This window comes from Paracoccidioides brasiliensis (genome assembly GCF_000150735.1).
Source record: "Paracoccidioides brasiliensis Pb18 unplaced genomic scaffold supercont2.2, whole genome shotgun sequence".
Taxonomy (NCBI): Eukaryota; Fungi; Ascomycota; class Eurotiomycetes; order Onygenales; family Ajellomycetaceae; genus Paracoccidioides; species Paracoccidioides brasiliensis.
The window spans coordinates 829,405-850,034 of NW_011371359.1; the positions used below are offsets into that span (position 1 = coordinate 829,405).

The 20,630-nt window shown below is 40.1% G+C and overlaps 5 protein-coding genes across 5 annotated transcripts; 3 read left to right on the plus strand and 2 right to left on the minus strand.

Annotated features, from left to right (window-relative positions):
* Positions 1 to 567: 567 nt before the first annotated feature.
* PADG_01455 (uncharacterized protein) lies at positions 568 to 1,828 on the plus strand (the record flags this gene model as incomplete). Its single annotated transcript, XM_010758616.1, has 2 exons — positions 568 to 961; positions 1,128 to 1,828. The coding sequence occupies 2 exons, from the start codon at positions 568 to 570 to the stop codon at positions 1,826 to 1,828; spliced, it is 1,095 nt and encodes a 364-aa protein (XP_010756918.1).
* Positions 1,829 to 8,988: 7,160 nt separating this feature from the next.
* On the plus strand, positions 8,989 to 10,593 carry PADG_01457 (uncharacterized protein; the record flags this gene model as incomplete). The annotated part of the gene is made up of 7 exons (XM_010758617.1): positions 8,989 to 9,010; positions 9,148 to 9,321; positions 9,444 to 9,551; positions 9,640 to 9,770; positions 9,839 to 9,916; positions 9,995 to 10,051; positions 10,138 to 10,593. 7 exons carry the CDS (start codon positions 8,989 to 8,991, stop codon positions 10,591 to 10,593), a joined length of 1,026 nt encoding a protein of 341 aa, XP_010756919.1.
* Positions 10,594 to 15,033: 4,440 nt separating this feature from the next.
* Positions 15,034 to 16,357, plus strand: PADG_01459 (uncharacterized protein; the record flags this gene model as incomplete). The annotated part of the gene is made up of 3 exons (XM_010758618.1): positions 15,034 to 15,267; positions 15,349 to 15,635; positions 15,745 to 16,357. The coding sequence occupies 3 exons, from the start codon at positions 15,034 to 15,036 to the stop codon at positions 16,355 to 16,357; spliced, it is 1,134 nt and encodes a 377-aa protein (XP_010756920.1).
* Positions 16,358 to 17,721: 1,364 nt separating this feature from the next.
* PADG_11264 (uncharacterized protein) lies at positions 17,722 to 19,184 on the minus strand (the record flags this gene model as incomplete). Its single annotated transcript, XM_010759526.1, has 2 exons — positions 17,722 to 18,223; positions 18,292 to 19,184. 2 exons carry the CDS (start codon positions 19,182 to 19,184, stop codon positions 17,722 to 17,724), a joined length of 1,395 nt encoding a protein of 464 aa, XP_010757828.1.
* Positions 19,185 to 19,587: 403 nt separating this feature from the next.
* Positions 19,588 to 19,857, minus strand: PADG_11265 (uncharacterized protein; the record flags this gene model as incomplete). Its single annotated transcript, XM_010759527.1, has 1 exon — positions 19,588 to 19,857. One exon carries the CDS (start codon positions 19,855 to 19,857, stop codon positions 19,588 to 19,590), a length of 270 nt encoding a protein of 89 aa, XP_010757829.1.
* Positions 19,858 to 20,630: the final 773 nt, after the last annotated feature.

Below are 20,630 nucleotides of genomic sequence, written 5' to 3' on the forward strand. Positions count from 1 at the left end.
AACCGTCTTCACCTATCGTGAAGCTCCTCACCTCTGCTCGCCTCTGCTCACCGATTCTATACTGTCTCCTCCATTACGCCCTAACCACCACCACCACCACCTCCCCCCCCAAAACCATCTATCTCCCTTTCATTTCCTCTACCTTGTCTCAATCTCTTCATTTCCTGCCTTACTTCCCCACGTTCATTTCTTCCGCACTCGAAACTCAATTATACCCTGGTTTCCTTTTGGCTCGCGACTAACCTTTGTTCATTCTTGCCAATTTCAGTAAGTTGCTCGCTCCCTCTTGTTAGACCCTGCTTTTCTTTGACCACTGCCTTCCCGTATATAACCCTCATTCTTTAACTCACCAACCTTTCTGTATAGTTCCTGTTTAGACCTCTTTTAACGACAGAAAGCAATTTCTACCTTACACGACTTGAGAACAAAAAGTTTTTCATTTTCCTTTTGAAAAAAATACCCAAAACTCAAAAGCGCTGGAAATCTTCGCGCAACTTTCGCCAACAAACTAATTCCCCATCTTTCGGCACACAATCCCTATTTTATCCTCCCTTCCACCCTTTCAAAATGGCAAGCAACGAATCTCGTGACAACGCCCCCAATGTGGCCGACGAAACAATGGCAGACTATAACCGCGTCAACGAACAAGGCGATCCCGAAGGCCCTCCCAAATCCGAAGAGGAATACGCTCAGTCTATGCTGACTCTTCGCGCCATTGTTTCCTCCAAGGAAGCTGGTGTCATCATCGGTAAAGCGGGCAAGAACGTAGCAGACCTGCGCGATGAGACTGGAGTAAAGGCTGGTGTTAGCAAGGTTGTACAGGGAGTCCATGATCGTGTCTTGACCGTGACTGGGCCGCTTCAGGGTGCTGCTAAGGCATATGCCATCGTCGCCAAGAGTTTGCTAGAGGGCGCTCCTCAGCTTGGAATGGGTGGTGTCGTCTCAAATAATGGCACCCATCGTGAGTGTCCCTCTCCCTCTATCCATTCTTCTGAACTTATATCCCCTCCATATCTGATGTGCCTTTTTCTCCGGACACCTGTTGTGTAACTGTGAATCTACTTCGTTGCCCCTATCAAGTGTATTCGTTTTACCGCTTTTTGTTCACGAGCTGACCGTATCCTAAGCCGTTCGTCTCCTCATTTCTCATAATCAAATGGGTACCATCATCGGTCGCCAAGGCTTAAAGATCAAGTATATTCAAGACGCCTCCGGAGTCAGAATGGTCGCACAGAAAGAGATGCTGCCACAATCCACTGAACGAATTGTCGAAGTTCAAGGCACCCCTGAAGGAATCGAGAAGGCCGTGTGGGAAATTGGCAAATGTCTTATTGACGACTGGCAACGCGGAACTGGAACTGTCCTCTATAACCCAGCTGTTCGCGCCTCAGTAGGCGGGGCACCTATCAACAACTCGCTTGGATCTGGAGGGTCCTCAGGCGGATATGGCGGGCGTTCCTACAACCGAACCGGGAATGGTGCTGATTTCAGTGACCAAACTGGTGGCTATAGTAGGCGCTCCAACTCCGACGCGGCCAATCGCGGCATTCCTCTTGTGACTGAAGATGGTGAAGAGGTCCAAACCCAAAACATCAGCATTCCTTCTGACATGGTTGGCTGTATCATTGGTCGAGGTGGAAGCAAGATCAGCGAGATCCGAAGGAGTTCTGGTGCTCGTATTTCCATCGCCAAGGCGCCACATGACGAGACTGGCGAACGTATGTTCACCATCATGGGAAGTGCGGCTGCCAACGAAAAGGCTCTTTACCTCCTGTACGAGAACTTGGAAGCCGAAAAAATGCGTCGCAGCCAGCAACCCCAAGAGTGAAACACATGATTTTTTATGGTAGTCTGTGCATTTTAAGTGGTACATGACAATGTGGTTGTTATACTGGTCAAAAAAGGAAGGCTTTGGACTGCTCGCAGGCGGTCATCCACTGATGCTTGTGTTTTTCTAGAGTCTCAAATCTACAACTGCACAAAACCACGGGTTTCTTTATTTGGTTTTATTGCGGCGCACCTTATATACCCCAGCGACCCCCGTTTCCTCAACAACGGTGCCTTGCCATAACGTCACGGGACTAGGTTTCCTGTGGTCTCTTGAGATCGCGCCGGTTTATTCCCTTCCTGAACTTCCGATATATTCATTTCCCGCTCCGTTTCTCGCAAAATGTACCGGATTATTGTTCCTGATCTTACCTGCTCTAAGCAATTATCAATTCCCATCCTCTCCTATTTGTTTTCAAATCCCACTTGAACACTTAATTTTTTCCGCTCCTCTGATTCGAAGTCTCATTTTTTTTTTAAAAAAAAAAAAAAAAATTCCGTTACCTTTTCTCCTTACTCCAACGTCCAAAAAGTCGCGTGCCTTGTTTATCTTAGCACCTCTATCAACCATGACACTGGAACGGCCAAAATAATGTATTAATCCTTGAAAAACTCCATTACAAAACTTCTTTTCTCAAACACCTGCCCCTCTCCCCCGCTTCTGTTCCGTTTCTTCCCTTTCGCGCCATCTCATATTCCTCTTGTTTCTTTAATCCTGCCACTTCATCTCCGTACCTCCCCACCCAAATTTCATTCCTATTTCCCCGAAAACAAAGAGAAAAATGCATAAAGCTTTAAACTCCCTCACCCCATGTGTTCAATCTTGCTAAACGCTATGAAACGAATGCATGGTCAACGTTCCATCCATTCTGAAGTGCAATTCGTTTCTTCTCATTTTGAGAAAACTGGGAAAAAGGAAACTTTGTTTCCTTCCTCCGATGGAACCAACTCCCACAAATCATCAGTTTAACATGGAACGCATATATTTTTACCCTTTTTTATCTTCTGAGCCTATCCTCCCACTGCCGATGCGTTTCTTGAAGAAGAAGAAGATAAATGGAATGAAGGCCTCGAAACATGAGATGAAGTTTCAAATTGAGACTTAATTTTGAGGTTTTAAACTGAAAATTGTTATCTCTACCACTGAACGAAGGAAGAATTTAAACTGCAAAGGAACTGAGATGAAGAGAGTAAAGGAGATACCTGTCATAACAATGCTAAAATCAAATGGAATCAAGTGGCAAACTTCTATTCTTTAAATTATTTCTTCCTTTTTTTTTTAGTGATAGTAGACGTATTGACTCTGAATTCAGAGTAAATGAACACACCATACCATTCTTCCGTAACCGCGAATGGTGCTCAGGACGTTCTGCTCTAAAACTTGCGAAAATGCAGAAACTATTCAGTTGTAAATTATCAGATAGTTATTCATAACTAATTATTCTGTCATTATTGGTGCAATTCATTTACCAGGGCCCGCACAAACCTTGAACTAGCGAGGTCACATGACCTAGGTAGGATCTTGGATCTCCCCATAGGTTCCATGTTCGCGATATTCCTTTTTATTTATTTGTTTGTTTTTTTATACTGTGTTCCCCTTTCCATCCCAAGATTTATATTTTGTTCCAGGGCAGGGGTTGTTCCTCACAACTTCAACCAGCTGGCTTTTATAAACATCTCGCTAAGATATCCGTCCAACGGCAAATTGCGTCTGGTACGACCCGACCGCCTCTTACTTTTCCCATGTGCCAAGGTAACTAGCAAGTCAAATGCTTCAGGGTCATTTCCATTGAGCGCGCAATACGGCTATTGTGGTTTCTTTTATGGTCATAGTTGAATTTTTGACTTTGAGACATAAGGCGTATGTACCAGACTACACAACATAAGCCATTCCATTCATATATTGCACCGTCCGTCGCAACAAGATGAGAATTTCACCAGCAGCAACGGAGGGATGCACCGCCAATAGCTTTACCTGATTCAATCAATAAGGTTCGTACTTAGCACTATTACCTGCTGTTTTGCTGGTCTGGATTCTTCATTTCAGCCCAAATCTTTCAAGCGCCAAGGATGCGGCTTTGTATTTTGAAAAATGTGTTTTTGCATTCAAATTCAATTGCGGGGAATAGAATTGTATAACTAACTATTCTCTCTATCTTTTCTGTTTTCATTTTTTTAATCATCGAATCCAAACAACAACATTGGGCTTTCACTTAGCATCCTACATAACATCTCTTAATGTATCGCCTTCAAACTGGTTTATATGCAGGGGCGATCTATGTAAGGGACTGCAATAATTGCCACCGTTTCCGTGAACCGTTGCCAAGAACAACACACTGAAGAGAATTCGAAATAGTTTTCGTGACATCTCAAACTCTAAATGTGCACTCTATCTGTAGAGGTAGATGGATTGTTTTATTTTTGCTTTTGGGATGTACTATATGCTATGATGCTCACCTTGGCAGACAGGGAAATTTTAATGACTGTGGCACGAAACTTCTCCCCCCCCACGGCGGCCGTGTCCGCAGTTAGATGAAATTTACTTTCAAATCCCTCAGCATTTTCCTCATCACAGTAAACAGCAGCTGTTGCATTCCCCCTAAGCCTTAGAATACTAATTGATGTCAGAGAAATTTCTGTCTCTCATCTTCAAATGCATTTCCATATATAACTCAATGTTCAACCTAACCTGAGGGTATGTCAATCAGCTTCTTCCTTTCCCTTCTCCCTAGGAGTTGGACAAGTCTCCCCAAGTAGCTTCGTCTGCTGCTTCTGGAAACGCAGGGCGTGGGTGGCTGGTAGCATCGATGGGTGGCGGAGTGAGTTGGGGAAGCGTTTTATTGAGTCACAGGCTTGGGACACCTTGCTCTGTGGCTTTTAAAGTGATAAGTTCGAGCTCGCACCCAATGAGGGACGCTTGTCATCGTTCTCTCATACCGGCAATAAACGGAAGAACGGGTGAGTAACCCACGTGTATGCATAGGAAAGATGACGATTTTTGCTTAGAGTGCGGACGACAAAGCTTCTGATTTCATAACTACACGTGCAATAAATACATTTTGAGACAGAGCTCTATTGGAACGCGGTTAACTACTTTTAATGACCCTTGTTATTTAAGTGGACGGACTCTTTCATCACGTGACTATTTTCCAACCGTAGTTAGCAACCTTTGCAATTGATGCCATTCTGCAGGTTATGAGACCTGTTTTGCGCCCAAACGCAGCCAATTCGGGAGTTATCTTGTTGAAATCAGTGACTGCTTGCTTTATTTGATCTATATTATTTTATTTGAAATACTTTTTATATTTTAAGAGACCTACGATCCCTATTCGGTGGTTGACGCATTTTTGAATCTTTAAATGACCTGCAAAGAAGATGAAATTTTATAGAATATCACCTAAAGAAGATGCGATATTTTGATGAGATCTCTCTCTAGAATAGGGAAGTCCTTCTAAATGCCTCATTTATATCTATATTTTGATCCGTTGATCAATCAAAATAACAAAATGGACTAATTCAGTGACACCATTCTCTATTACATATTCCACAATCTCAAATGTGAGTAAATTCGGTTGAATCAGTTATCTAAACTCAATTTCTTACCTCTCATGAGCCTTCTTCTAAATTCTTTAAGAACTTATCTATTTAGAATATTTCTAAAATCTCAGATATTAATCTTATTATAACTTGAATAACTATTTATGTATCTGTCTGTCACGATCACGAGATCTAGCCAAAGACATCTTCTTGGCACTGACGTCTTAGAAACTACTCTCTGCGGCACCGCCACTACTCCGCTAAGGATATCCATCTTACTCTGATGACGAGGTGATTGTCTCACCGTGTATGAGGTGATGAGATGATGAGATGATCATCTCTATGAAAGACATCGCCACTTCCTTGATCAGATAGAGTGGCATCTGAGCGTATCCATGAAGGAGGGAAGGCTGATAGAAACCCTGTAGCTAGCTATCTGACCCACTGTTCAGAGGGTCAGCGATTCGTTCTCAATATATCAGAGTCACTGAAGACGTATACAAATCTCTATCTTAGTCATTCATATCTTTGATCACTTAGATTCCCCTTCAGCCCTAAGACATAAGCTCGTCTGTTTCCTTAGCTAGTCAAGCCTACCCATTTGGCTTCCCATCAAACAACCCACGTGATGGCACTACCCGTCTCAAGCGTCGTCTTCTTACACTGTCTCTCAATATTTCAGCTAAGCAGATCTAATAATAATGATATTAGTCATCGCACTCTTGGTAGAATAAAGTTGAAACTAAAGAGTAATAGAAAGAAATATAAAGTTTTTAAACTAAAGCTTCAATTAAAAGAACTCTGTCATGGCTCAAACTAGAGTTATGAAAATAACAAGACAAAAGCTTCAATTCATCTATCTAACTAGGCAACTGCGACGAGAATACTAAACTGGGGATCAGAATGTGGGAATGAACGAGCAGCTGAATTTAAATCGTTGGTTGGGGTCAGAACGGATCAACCTTAATCCTTATTACCAGCGACTGCGCCGTAACAAACTCCAGACAATTTGAGCTGTCAATAATTCCAATGATATTATTAACATTTTTTCTGTAACTTATGATATAGTTTGAAATTTTGAGATTAATAGCAAATTTCAGTATAATCTTTATGATGATAGCTATATTGATAAAGTAATTAATCAGTTCAAAGAAGTTATCAAAAACTTTAATAAACTAAGTAATTCAACTATATAACTTAAAAACCTTTGATAAAATCGTAACTAGTAGATGCTCAATGCTGTATCATATTAGAAAAGAGTAAATATATAAATTTTTTCAAAAATTTTAAATAATTATTTATATTAATAAATAAATAAATTTTATATATTTTTTATTAAATTAAAGATATTTAAAATATTTTTTATCTAAAAATTTAATATTTAATATTTAATATTATTAAATAATATAGTAAAACTATTAATAAAAAATTTAATAAAACTTAGATTTTAAATTTTATTATAATTATATTTAAAATTATTTTAATTTAAAAAAAATTTAATTTTAAATATATTTTAAACTTTATTATATTTATAAGTATAAATATTTAATTATTTATTTAGATTATAAAATTTTTATTATAAAATATATTAATTAATTTATTATAATAAAACTTTAAAAAAATAATATAAATAATATAAATTAAAATATATTAAATTAATAAAATTAAAATTAATAATAATAATTTTTTCAAACTATAAATTTTTTAATATATTTATTAAATTTTATATAATAATAATCTTATAATATAAAATAATAATATTAATTATTATATTATTTTTAATAAAATTTAAAAAATAAGTTTTATTTTATTTCTATAAAAAATAACTTAATTAAATTTAATTAATAATATCTATTATATATTAAAATTATTATATTATAATATATAATTTAGTATAATTTTTGACTTTTATTTATTAAAATAAGATTAAATAATAAATTAATTTAAAAAACTTAATTATTATTATTATTATTATTATTTTAAGTATATATAATTAAAAAATATAATACTTTATTTAATTAAATTATAATATAACTATTTTATAAATATAATTATAAAATTTTATTTTATAATAAAATAGTATTTAAATAAATATATAATAAATAATAAATTTATATATTTTTAATTTTATAAAAATAAAAATTATAAAAATTATAAAATAAAAAAAATATAAAAACTAAGATTAGATTTATTCCCATCACATGACTATTTCGATCACGTGATCATGCCTCAATGTATAACCTAGTGGATTGATTATAATTGGGGCAGATCCTCTTTTCCCTCATCAAGCTTAGTATTTCAATATATAGCAGTTAGCAATGCAGAGAGTTCCTTCTTATGCAGCTTACATTCACTCCCTAACACTAGATGGAATTTTAGTTTTTTTATAAAGTCAATTAAAACTTTCTTGATAACTTAGTATTAAAAAGAAAAAAGCATATTCAATTGACAAATAAAGTATTTTTCTTTGAGATTCTTTCAAATATTTTTATTTAAAAAATAGTTTATTAAAATATAATTTGAACTTTTAGCTAAATCACAAAAATGACATTTATCTATATTTGTAAAACCTTTAATTCTTTTTATATAGAATTTAAAGTAGTTATGTCTTAAGGTTTAATTATATATAGAAGAAAAAGGGTTTTTTTTTTTGAGCACTTTATTGATGAAGATTTCTACTTTGATTTCATTTCATTCTTGCATATTGAATATTGACTATTTTCTTTTCTTTTCCTCAAAGCTTTGTCTATTTATTAAGATATAACTCTCTATTACTTTTTTTCTTATTATAAGATCAAGAGATAACTTTTTGAGTTGCTTTTGAATTTTAGTGTCAATTTTTGCTGCTAAATCTTCTTTTTCATTTTCTAAGATATCTATTTTGAGCAAGTCCTCAAGATAGAAGAATTTGAATGTTTTCATCTTTTAGCTTAATTTTCTCCACTCTGAAATATATTGGCGCCCGAAATTGACAGATTTGTCTATTCAATCAATTCGATTTGATATATATACCAAGGTGTGGATGGTGTTCTTCATAGAGAGGACGGGCCGATTGTCAGAATAAAAATGCGACACCCACTGTTATATTAGTTTTATATGGCTTTGTCTTTTGCAAATAATGTTGTTTTCATTAATTCTCTCAGCACTTGAGATCCATACTACGGTTTACAGCAGGCAATGCATATAATATTTTTGCAAAATAATGCTGGATGAATCAAGAGGAGGCGTAACTACAAACTTCCTTGAGAATTATGGTTGAGTTTGGGGGTTCGGAGATTCATCCACAACACGAAAAGCTTCCAGGGTCCCGTCTACCCCGCTACTAGAACAATCAAGCAGCGAGTGCCACCGCTGATCGCGTGGGGTAGTTCATGGCCCTTTACTCGCACTGGAAGAATATCATATATAAGCCATTTTCTTATCCTCTTTGTTTTCCTGGTTAAAAAATCACTCCACCGAAATCACTCCACCGGCTTCCAAAATACATGGGTTTAAATTGAGTTTTGAGCAACAACTTAACTATCCCAGTGAACCGCAGCGGCGTTGACAGCCAGGTAACGTAACGTCATAGAAACACCGACTCTTGGACCCCCGCACGAAGTCACTAAATAACGCAAGACGAAAATGACACGAATCCTGCTGACAGGTAGTTACAGTCTATAAAAAAAAAAATTAAAATTAAAATTTATGAAATAATATTATTAAAAAAAAAAAGAGGATTCTCATCCAGTAAAGAGAGTGTTTAAAGATTGGCCTGAAACCCAGCTAACTTCATTTACACAGGCGGAAGCGGTTTCATTGCTGCTCATGTTCTTGAAATCCTCCTCCAGCATGGCCACTCGGTGGTAACTACAGTTCATTCAGAAGAAAAAGTCCGGAAAATTAAAGATGCTTATCCAGATGTCCCTAAGGACAAGCTGGACTTTGCTATTGTGGACGACATCGCGAAACTTGATGGTATGTTACGGCAAATATTGCCTCCAGTAACTACCAGAGAAACAGATGTGGCTCATATCTTCAGTCGATTCCAAATACGATAGCAATTTTGGCTAATCCAATTGCCTGATGGAATAATATAGCATTCGACAAGGCCGTGATTTCGGATCCGCCGTTCGAATATGTTATTCACACCGCCAGCCCATACCACTATAGAGTAACTGATTTCAGGAAGGAATTGGTAGATCCTGGTATGTATAACTAACTACATATCTTTACATTTCGGATGATTGAAGATTATTTGCGCTCCTACTGACTTTGGCCGGCTGAACCATTGAGCTGTCAATGGCATTGTTGGTATCCTTCATGCGATCAAACGGAGCTCCCCAACTGTTAAGCGTGTAGTCATCACGTCTTCCTTTGCCGCCATAATTGACCTGAAGAAGCCTCCTACCTACGCCTTTTCAGAAGTATGTGCTCCGTCATATCCCCTTTTTGTTCCCTTCTGTGATACCTATCCTCTTTCTAATATTAATAGGTGGATTGGAATCCTGTTACTTATGCTGAAATTTATTTCAGCCCCTCCAACGCGTATCGAGCAGGAAAGACATTCGCTGTATGTTATGATAACAGCGGTAATTGATAATGATGGAAGCGAAACAACCAACATACTTACGCATTATACATATTATAGGAAAAGGCCGCCTGGGACTTCATGGAGCAGGAAAAGCCGAACTTCACATTAGCAACGGTGTGTAACTGCACCGCATGCTCTCTTTCAATCCTAATACTTCTTTAACAATAGAGCAGAGCTAATACCCTCTTAAAATGAAAAAGATCAACCCTCCGGCTGTGCTGGGCCCTATCATCCACGGCATCTACTCGCTTGACAAGATCAACACCTCTAATGAGCGCATTCGTGGCCTAATCATAGGGGCTTATAAGACCAGCTGCCCATCGTCTACTGAATATCTCTGGGTTGACGTACGTGATGTCGCACTCGCTCACGTCCTTGCCGCCGAGAAGCAGAAAGAAGCTGCGAACCAGCGCTTCTTTGTGACCGCGGGCAAGTTTAGCAACCGCCAACTAGCTGAGATCATTTATGATGAGTTTCCCCAATTTAGGGAGAAGCTGCCAACAGGAGAAGAGGCATTGAAACCAGGTGATTTCCCTCCTGAGGGCAGTTATGGGTTTGATAATGAGAAGTCCAAAAAGGTTTTGGGGTTGCAGTATTACTCATTGAAGGAGAGTGTGATTGATGCTGTGAAGAGCCTTCTGAAGGCTAACAGGTAGAGATTAAGAAATTACCAGCACTAAATATCAAGAAGTGAGGATTGTTAATTGTTTTTTAACTAATTGCAGTTGGATAATGTACTAGTCTGAGAAGACTGTTCATCATAAATTCAATATTTAGCTTGCTATATTTGAATTTGAGAGTTTCACCAAGAAAAGATTTCTTATGATAAGATGCAAAATATATTCAGGACATATATGAACAGTTCGATTGCATGATTACAATGAAACAGATGATGGCACTTCATAACTCCATGATCTTTTATATTATAACTGGGTGAAGACAATGATCTTCATTGTAGCTCTGATGCGAGTGCATGCTCTCAACCACCCGTTGTCCACATGAAATTGATTCTCAGATGTCCACATCTCAGCAAAGAATCATCATGATGTACCCTCACCACCGGATGTAATGATGAAAGAAAGATGATTACTTCAGCATGAGCTGATATTAGTTCTTTAGTGACGGAGAGTCTGAAATCTGTAGAAATCATTCAAGCACTTACTTATCATATCATGACTCACCCCCTCCAGCTAGCTAATCGGCATGTCCCCTCCAATCAGCCATTTTCTATGCAGAAACCCTATGTGCGAATTATTGTAGTCCAACAACATTCGATCTACAGGAGAAATCTGAATAGCCTTTGTTATACACATCTGCGTCTCAAGCATCAGACTTTTAAACAGAAGCAATGTACTCACTGCTGCTATTAGCCAGGCTTGCGACGGCTGCAGAGAACAGGACCGTCAATAACTATCTCCGCTGCTTCCAAGACTTCTGAACCAAAGTTGCAGTGAACGTGAACTCCCTGTTAATTAGATTCTCAAATCCCCTGCGATAATGAGACACTCCAACCACTGACTGATACCTCAACCTATTCGTAAATCATCAAGCGGGCATGTGTTCTTCCAAAGAAGCCTGGTATTGCACCGTGCGTTGGAGAGGCCGTCAGATGCCGTATTGATACATGGATGGGTTGATATCCTTTTTAAGGAGTTCTAAGATGCTGCCATTTATTCACCATAGTCGTATCTCGCTTCTTGACAACAATTATGAGTCCAATGGTAGCTATCGTCCGTTCTGTTTAAGTCGCAGCTGCAGAGAATAGTCTTCCCGATCAATGGACTGAAAGGTTTGCCAAATGTAGACCAGGCGCAGTCTCATGAAATTTTAAATGCAGGGGACTTTATGTAATGGTAGTTTCTCCCATTCCACACCCCCCTCCTTCTCCTGTTGTATTAGGTTACCAACGTAAAGTCGTTGAAGCAGTAGTTTGGGTAATAGATGAAGGCCATCCTTTTTGTTTTATTCACGACAATGTTCCACGCGTAGGTTCTGAGCAGGAAAGAGGCAGAAGCTCCCAATTTTCTTTGCCATTTCTGAAAGTTTGAGAAATGGTCGCTGTTCTCCGTGATAGGAGAGCACGCGTAGTCACAAAATTTTCTACCGCGATGCCTCCTGGATATACCAGTCAGGCCGGTAAAATGCTGTACACACACAAAAAGTCCGGACTACCCACGTAGTCCTGCCTGCCATGTACATCTTTAGAAGTGAAAAATCTCCAACCCATTACCACAGAAGTGGTGGATGTAGAATCGAACCATTGATGGGCTCCTTATGTTGCCTTTGACAGACTATCTCATAGTCCTTCTCTAGTAAGAGAAAGCAACATATTCGAAATCCGACAACAGTATTCACTAACATCATTGGGAGACAACCTGCATTGGTAGACGATTCAACTCCCGGGCATCGTCCTGAAAAGTCGAGAGGAGTGAAAAAGCCGATTGATTCAAAACGAGCAGAGATCTAGAACGAGAGACCCTCGTTAGTTGTCTCAGCCAAACCGGAGACCACTAGCTAAATAAGAGGGGTGATTGGGGAAATTTTCGAGCTTTAAATTACCCCTGATTGCTATTTATATCAACTTTTCGTCGAGTAGACAGGGACTCCCGGCTATTTAGATTGATTGCGGATCGATCGACCAGTAACAAGATTTCTCATCGAAGCGGGAGGTGCCGCCGTTCCCAGCAAGCCTGGGGTCATTCCGTGGCGCTGTCTTCGGAGAGCGCCGACAATCCCAGCGCCTTATTTTGGTCGAATGCCACCTCCCTGCATTCTCCTAAAGATTAGTTATCGTTTAACTAACCTATTTGGAGTGATCATCAACCTCCCTGGACCTTGATCCATGAACGATCGAAAAATGGAAGGAAATGGAGGGATTAGCACGAGCGCTGGTGATTGTTGTTGACGTGAGCTAGCTTTAATCTGATTTCCAGGCAGCTTGGTAGAAGTGCAAGATCTCAATCCCCCGGTAATTAGCCGATCCTTGTTTAATCTGTCTTGTTCTTTTGTGTCCACGCATTTGGACGTGCTTCGTGCTTTTTGTCCCTTGAAATTTGTAAGATGAGGTGGTGAGATTTCATGAGTCGTTTGGAGACCAATTTCTTGAAGTTGGATGATTGGCTGTTATCCATTCCAGAGTAGCTAACAACCCCCTGAGTCCTGTATTGATAGAGATTTTCCCATGAACTTTCAGCTGCCGATAGTGGAAACGTTTCGGTCTTTTAACTTTAGTCTCGACGCACTTTTCAATAGCTCTCCAGCTCTCCAGCGTACACTTGGGACAGAAATGACTTTGTCTTCAGTGGTTCGGCAAATTTTTCGTTTCTGGTGCTTTGGTTTCTTTTCTTAATTATTTCATTTTAATAGTTATATGCGGAGTACATGCTTTGCCTTCTTGGTAAATAAGATGACCAAGTCGAACAATCGTGCCCCGTGTATTACTCACCCCCACCCATGGAGCAGTATAAAACTCTCTACCAGAGAATTTCTCTTCAGCGATCATAGAAATACTGCGTTCTTATTGGTCCACTTGCAATCATTCTCACACTTTGATTGGCCGAACAGAAGTTACGTTCACATGATTCCCCTGGCCTGTAACCGTAACTGCAAAAGCCGTGCTCCGTATTAGACACCAGCCAGCGAAATAAACGAGCAGGTCTTACTCTCGATGGGTCAAAGAGAAGTTAATCAAGATATTCTGGCCTGCAGGCTGTCCTGTAAACTGTTGCTTTCTTTCTTTGTAGGAATCTATATGCAGCCTTCCATGTATTGAATAATTAAATCATCAACTATAAACTTTTCTTTCATTATAAACGTATCATTGAATATATAATTCTTTATATTTTATTTTAGATATTTACAATTTAATTAATTTTTTTTTAAAAAAATTATATATTAGTATTTATTAATTAAAATAACTTTATATAGTTTTATTATAATTTAAAGTAATTAAAATTATTATTAATTTTATATCTTTTAAAATTAAAGTTAATAAATTAATTTTTTATATTAATATAAATTATTTAAAATTTTTAAATATTTTTATAATAAAAATAATTAACTAAACTATATAAAATATTTATTTAATTTATTAAAATATTTTTAAATAATATTTATAATTTTAAATATTAAATTATATTTAAAAATATTTTTAATATAAATTTTAATTTTTATTATATATATAATTAATAAATATTAATTATATTTTATTTTCTATTTTTATAAAATTAATATATAAATATTTATTTCAATATAGATAAATTTTTGATAAAATATATAAAATTAATTTTTTAATATTATTATTTAATTAAAAATATATTATATATATAAAAAAACATTTTATATAAAGTTACAAAAAGAATTTAATTACTTAAAAAAAGATAAAATTATATAAAAAAGTTAATAAAGTTAAAAAGAAAATATGATTTGCTATTGTAGAAAATACTATTCATATATGCTTCTCAGTCTATGAAGAATAATTTGTAAGGTAATTTGATGAACTACAATGCCACCCTGGCTGTAGGTGGTAAATTGATCAACCAGGGGGTTAACAACTACCCAGCGGGAGTCCAACGGTCGAGCGGGGCAAATTGTCAGTAGCAGTGTCAAGATGGCGGTCCTTGTCGTCAGGATTAACTTATCTACCAACTCTACAGCAAACCCCGAACCGATTAGTTATCTACCAACTCTACAACAAACCCCGAAACCAAGCACAACGTTGTCTTCATTTCCTTGCTACATATCTACCTCTTTCTTTCTATCAACTCATGCCGTCACTGACAACTCCGTATGCTGTGAGATATAGTCGCTGTCGACTCATGTCAAACCTCCTCTCTGCAAAAAGAGAGGTCTGGTAGTTAGTACAGAGGCGCGACTTCACAAGCCTCTACTCTTCCGTTATCTCTCCTCGAAATAACTTTAAAACTGGCATATTCCGTCTCCTTGTTCCGTATTATTTCCCCGGACAGTTATTGAGATATATTTACCAAATATATTTATTTCCATTCATACATACCCTTACCATTGTTTTTATAGCTTTCAAACTTCCTGCGCGAAGCGACTCCAATGTCTTGGCCATAAAAGACGCTGGCACACACATGGGACGACCATTGACAACTCTGATTACATGGTCATCTCAGGTAGTTGTCATGAGCGGGTGTCTCCCGTTCACGAGACGAACAGATAATCTGATTCGTCATGATAACCAGGACGCTTTAGTCCTTGAAGGTTGGGCGCAGGGCTACATGGTTGGAACTCTGGTGTTTATGGTAGCGATCACCGTCGCGAACATGCGTCGCAGAGTGCTTCTCCATAAGTTGATTTTAGCTGAGGTATGCTGTGTATTGCCATCTCAACCGCGGGTGCTCCCGCTTTTGGAAGTCATCGTCATTAAAAGGAGAACGTCTTGATAGTTAATTCTCGGCATGGGCCATGGGACATGGCTCTTTGTCCATAAGCCGGTGTACGGGTGGTATCTCTCTGTGACCGCAGTTTCTCTCAATATTTCATGGAGTCTCCACAATGTAATCGCCTGGATGAAAAATAGACCGTTCCTTAGTAAAAGCATGAGCAGGTTCTATATTGGCACGGTCATCCTCGCGCAGCCGTATTGGATGCTCGAAATATATGCCAACTTTACCTACTTCAACCAGATCAATGAACTCTTCGAGAAGACCAGACCGCTGGAATCGCTTTTCCGGTAAGATGTTGCTATGTTATTTTCACATCTCTCGCCGACTCCATTTTTTGAGATGACATGGGAGAAACATGGGGCGCAGGGGGGAATGGGCTGACTCCTTTCTTACCAGTGATCCTTGGTGGATATACACGACTTGCAATCTTTTCTGGGTCATAAAATCTCAGTACGACTTCACCTTGATGGAGCTCGTTCGCCAGAGTCCTCGTTTCGGTGTCATGTTGGCCGCCATGTGTCTCTCTATCATATTTGTTATTGTTGACTTCCTTTCTGTCACACACGTCTTTCACAATGCCCTACCCACCGGTATCAATCCATTTTGGAAGGTCAGTCTTCAGCATAGCACTCCCAGATCCATGTACGCGAATGGAGTGAAGAAGAAGGCCATAACTAATCCTATCTCAATTCGCCAGCTTTCCTTCGTCTTCAAATGCCTTTGCGATATCGTTATTCTAGATGATTTTAAAACTGCTCTGGACCGGTTGCGTGATTACGTGCTCATAAAAAATGGCACCGTGGAACAGCTCGTGTATCCTCAGCAGAGGCTAACCCCGCGAACGGAGTCTCCACGAGGAAGATATCGTTCGACCCGCAGCCCAAGTGCCATTAGGCAACCCGAGGCAGTAGCTGGAGGAGAACGCAGGCCGAGTTATTCTTCACAACATGTTAGGAAATGTAGTTGTTCGGAGTCTGGCAACGAGGCACAGTTCTTAGAGGTCGTTTAATGGAGTTTTGGTCGTTGAAGTTAATTTTTCTTCTTTATCTTCAGGTGTTAACATCTAGTTATATATACTCTCTAGAATCAGTCTCATTTTCTTTTGATTTGTACTGTTAAATATGATAGCATGCAATATTTCAATTTTATTTTCTTGTTGTATTGAGAGCAAAGACCTTCTTCTCTTGTGTAAGTTAGGGATTCTAACTAGGATGCGCCTGGAAAGTGTGATGAATGATGAAATTTGACTTGACAAGTTTAACCAACAGTTTTGCTAGTTAGCTACAACAACCTGCAAATTCTACGGATCACAATAAACCAAGATAAAGTCTCCATCAGCGGGAAATAGCATTTTCAGGTCAATGCTTCTCACTGTATGATCCTTGTCCAGGGCATAACACAAATGTTAAGCCTTGCCCAAAACAGATTTTGCAGTATTGCTGGCCTTAAAATATTCATCAAAAACCACGATCAAGTTAGCATCTTCAAATCCAAGCATAGATTAATAATTATCAGATCTGTCAAGTTGGTCTCTGTGCCCAATGGCCCAATGGCATTATTGCCCATATCGCAGGGTATGCAAAACCTGGCTTGAAACCTGTGTCCAGAGATCTTCTCCTCCCCCACATTTCATTAGTTTGAAACATTAGATTAAATAGCCAGCGAATTTGCCAACAATAATAGTTGTATGTATGCATAGGTAAGTTTCACATTCTTGAAAGGTTAAGCTTTCGGATTTTTAATAACGAAAGGGGTATATGTACTAATACTAAACGCTAACAATAAAGTAGAAGCAACATAAACGGGTATCTCAGCCGTACTCAGCACATAAATATCCGAAGACCCCTGTGCCAATTTAAAGGAAAGGGGAGCCTCAGGGGGAAAGGTTGCACTATATACAAACGGTCTGACACCAGAAAGAAAAAGTTTGTCCTGTCGCAGCCTTACTTAGAGCCGATGCGTGTATTTGTCTCTTCTACTCTGCATGCTGTTGCTGTTTGTTTTGGGTACAACTGATCCTTTGATTTTCCCGACGAACTGTCCTAGTCATCTACGCTCTGTCGATCCGCTGTGACTAGTTCCCAACTATCATCCTTCGCATGTGGGTCCTCATGTGTCTGACGAGGCGATAAAGAACCCTTACATGGTCGGTGATTCCAACCCCAAAAAGCTCCCCGCTTGCCCGCAAAGTATAGGGCACAAATGTGACTGGGATCCACAAGGCCTCGATAGTGACGTGAGAGCTCCGCCAGGTCTCTCGCTTCCATCAAATATTGGCATGGTGATATGCCTTGCAGTCGAACGCTGCATCGTACGAATCATGTCCCTAACAAAGGTGTTGACGTTGAAGAGTCCTTCTGGAGGACCGGTCCGTTAGCTAACTGCTGCTCGACGGATCGGGAAGAACGGATAGAACGAATGGACTGTTCCAATGCCCTCGGAATCTATTGCGGCTTCCGATGCCACTTCTAGAACCTCCATCATTGATCTCCTTGCCGCAATGGAGAGGTCAGATGGAAGCGTCCCTTGGCTTCCGAATGACTTTTGGAACATTTCACGCTCTGGGAGCTTCCACATTGCCGCTCGGAGCCACTGTTGAGTGACAAGAATGTCAATTTGCTGAGTCTCTAATACTCCTTCCAGGGACATAGGGGAACTCAAGTCGCGAAAAATTAGATTTGCTAGTGCTTGTCCGGAAGCCTCATCTACCTGGCCTGAAACAATCCAGTCGTAAAGATCTGGAGAAAGTTTCTCGAAGAGATTAATTAAGTTCAGAAACCCGTACGCAAGGATAGGGTCGTCCTCATTGAAGACTTCTGGTTTTCTTATAGAATTCCTCAACATAACAGGTTTGGTTTGCTGAAGTGCATACGCCCTGTCAAACTGAGATGTTAACAGTGCGAGATTTCCAAGGGTAGACTTTATTAATGTTTAATTAAATACCTTTCAGTGACAAAAAGCAGCCAGAATACCCTTCGTCTCTCCTCAGCTTCACCGGCGTCAAAATTGGAGTACGACGACTCTTGGTGAAGCCTCAATGTGTGGGCCATGAAGACCGCCTGGCAAAGATAGTACCATGCGTGGTGGTGTCTTTCCAGATTTCCGTACGAGATGAAGAGATAAAATGAGGTGAGAAGATTGTCGATGCTTGGAGAGTCGATCAGGTCGTAATCCAGCCTTGCTCTTAGGGCTTCTGATAACAAATCCTCTCCCGATATTAACGTTCCGTCGTCTATGGGTGTTGGATCTTTGTCCGACCCATCACGCTGTGCCGGCCCATCCAGTTTCAGTTGGATATGAGTTGCTGCGCAAAGGGCTGCAAGAAATGCATATCGCTGTGGAGGTAGACGTGCCGGTTCGCTGCTGTCCGCCAGTACTTGATCTGGTTTGAAGACAGGCATAATAGGGAATAAGTACTTTAGATACACATTCAAATGCGCGAGAATAACCAAAGAAGACAGGCGGGAAGAGACCGGTTGAGGGTCTGGTGGATACTCCCACGATGAACTATCAGAAGAGATGACGGGTCCGGGCAAGAGAAATGGCGGAGCGGGAAGAGGTGGAAGACTTTTATCAAAATCTCCAGAGAAGGTGGAGTGAGGGGGCGTTGGAAACGATGGCGAACAGGGAGATTCATTGCCAGGAGAGCTGAGAGAAGAGCGGGGATAGAAGGTGCGAAATTTCGGGCCTTTCCGCTGTAAGACGTCCGTGTATGCGCAGCAGAGAAGAGCACTCCGGCATCTATCGCATGGATAGAGACGGTTGCATTTGAGTTTGCGGCGGCGACAATTATCACAGACCTGTTTCATGGTGGTTTTAACCTTTGGCGTGTCCATTATGGCTCCGTTCGCAAAAACCTGGAGAAGAAAACGTGGTTGATGCTCGAGTTGGCTCAAAAACGTGGTAGCTGGCGGAAGTTATAAGTCGCTGATCAGGACCCGACGGCACAAACTTCTGGAAAGATTCCCTCAGACAGGTAGTAGTTGCTTAGGTAGGAAGACACCGGCTGTAACTCAACATCTCAATTACGGATTGTCATCAAACGGGTTCTTCCTTTTCCTAACATTCCAGCCGGCGAAGCATCCCATTGCAACCTATAGGGGAAACCCCCCACCAGGGCAATGATGGCCGATAGTCCACCGCTAACCAACTAACTATCATCACCGGCGCGCCATCTGTGCTGATCTAGCGTGAGATATGGAAATATTCCAGAAGCCTGTAATGGCCAGAATCTGAATCTCAAGGCAAGGATTCCTGGCCACCGCAGTTGCTATTTGTGGTGATGTTGGCAAGGGATGTGCATCCAGCTGCATTGTTTAATTTAGGACAAGATGGCCGTTGAGGGTTCATGCAAGAAACATCACCATCTAGAAACGTTTCCCGCCCACCCTGAAAGCTGGAACACCATATGGTTGCCGCGCAATGAACGCCCGCCAGGATCTTCATCTTGGCAGTGTAGCCAAGGTGGGATAATGGTCTCTGAGGCTCCAGGCTCAGGCATTTGGACATTGCGAAGATGCTGGCGGAACACCCCGTGCCCTCTATCTTCATTTTCTCCCCCGCTTTTTGGTCCATTGATGGCTTTCACGACGATGATGGTTGATTTTGCATTCAGTGGAGCGACGATAAGCCAATGAAGTTATTGGCAGACCAGTTTTTGGAGACGCTCATTTGCGCTCTCTGGAATTCATGATGCAAAGACTCTGCTGCCCAACCGTTAGTTTTGTCAAAACAATTAGTGGCCGTTGAATTCCGGCATGCTGAATTCTTACGTCCAATACCTTCATTTAAAAAACCGTGAAAGCCAGGAACCGGGCTTTTTCAAATACCTCATAGATATCGAAAATAAAGATTGAGGGGGCGCAAATTAATTCGACTTCATTTGCTGTCACACCGCCCAGACCTCCCCGATGAATACTGCTTACTGTTCGGGCATTTGCTTTCCCTGGAGCTACGAATTTCGGCGGGGTTCTCACAAACCTACACAGTGGAGCCGGACTTGAAACTGTACCACATGGGGACCATAAACAGCGGACCGGCTCCATGCTAACTGGATAGCAGCGTTCCGTATTTTTTGTCAATTGGCCTGCCGGCTAAAGAAAAAGCTGTAATCCAAGTACATCGTCACCGAAAGGAAATGAAGCACAACCCCCGGAATGCAGGCTCAGTATTGCCTGTTTAGTGCCGTGAATCGACGCTCTGCCGATCATGAAAACGCAAAAAAAAACCTCCGTATTAGTGAGGTTTACCATTGATGGAAGATGGGATGGGGCGTTGGGGGG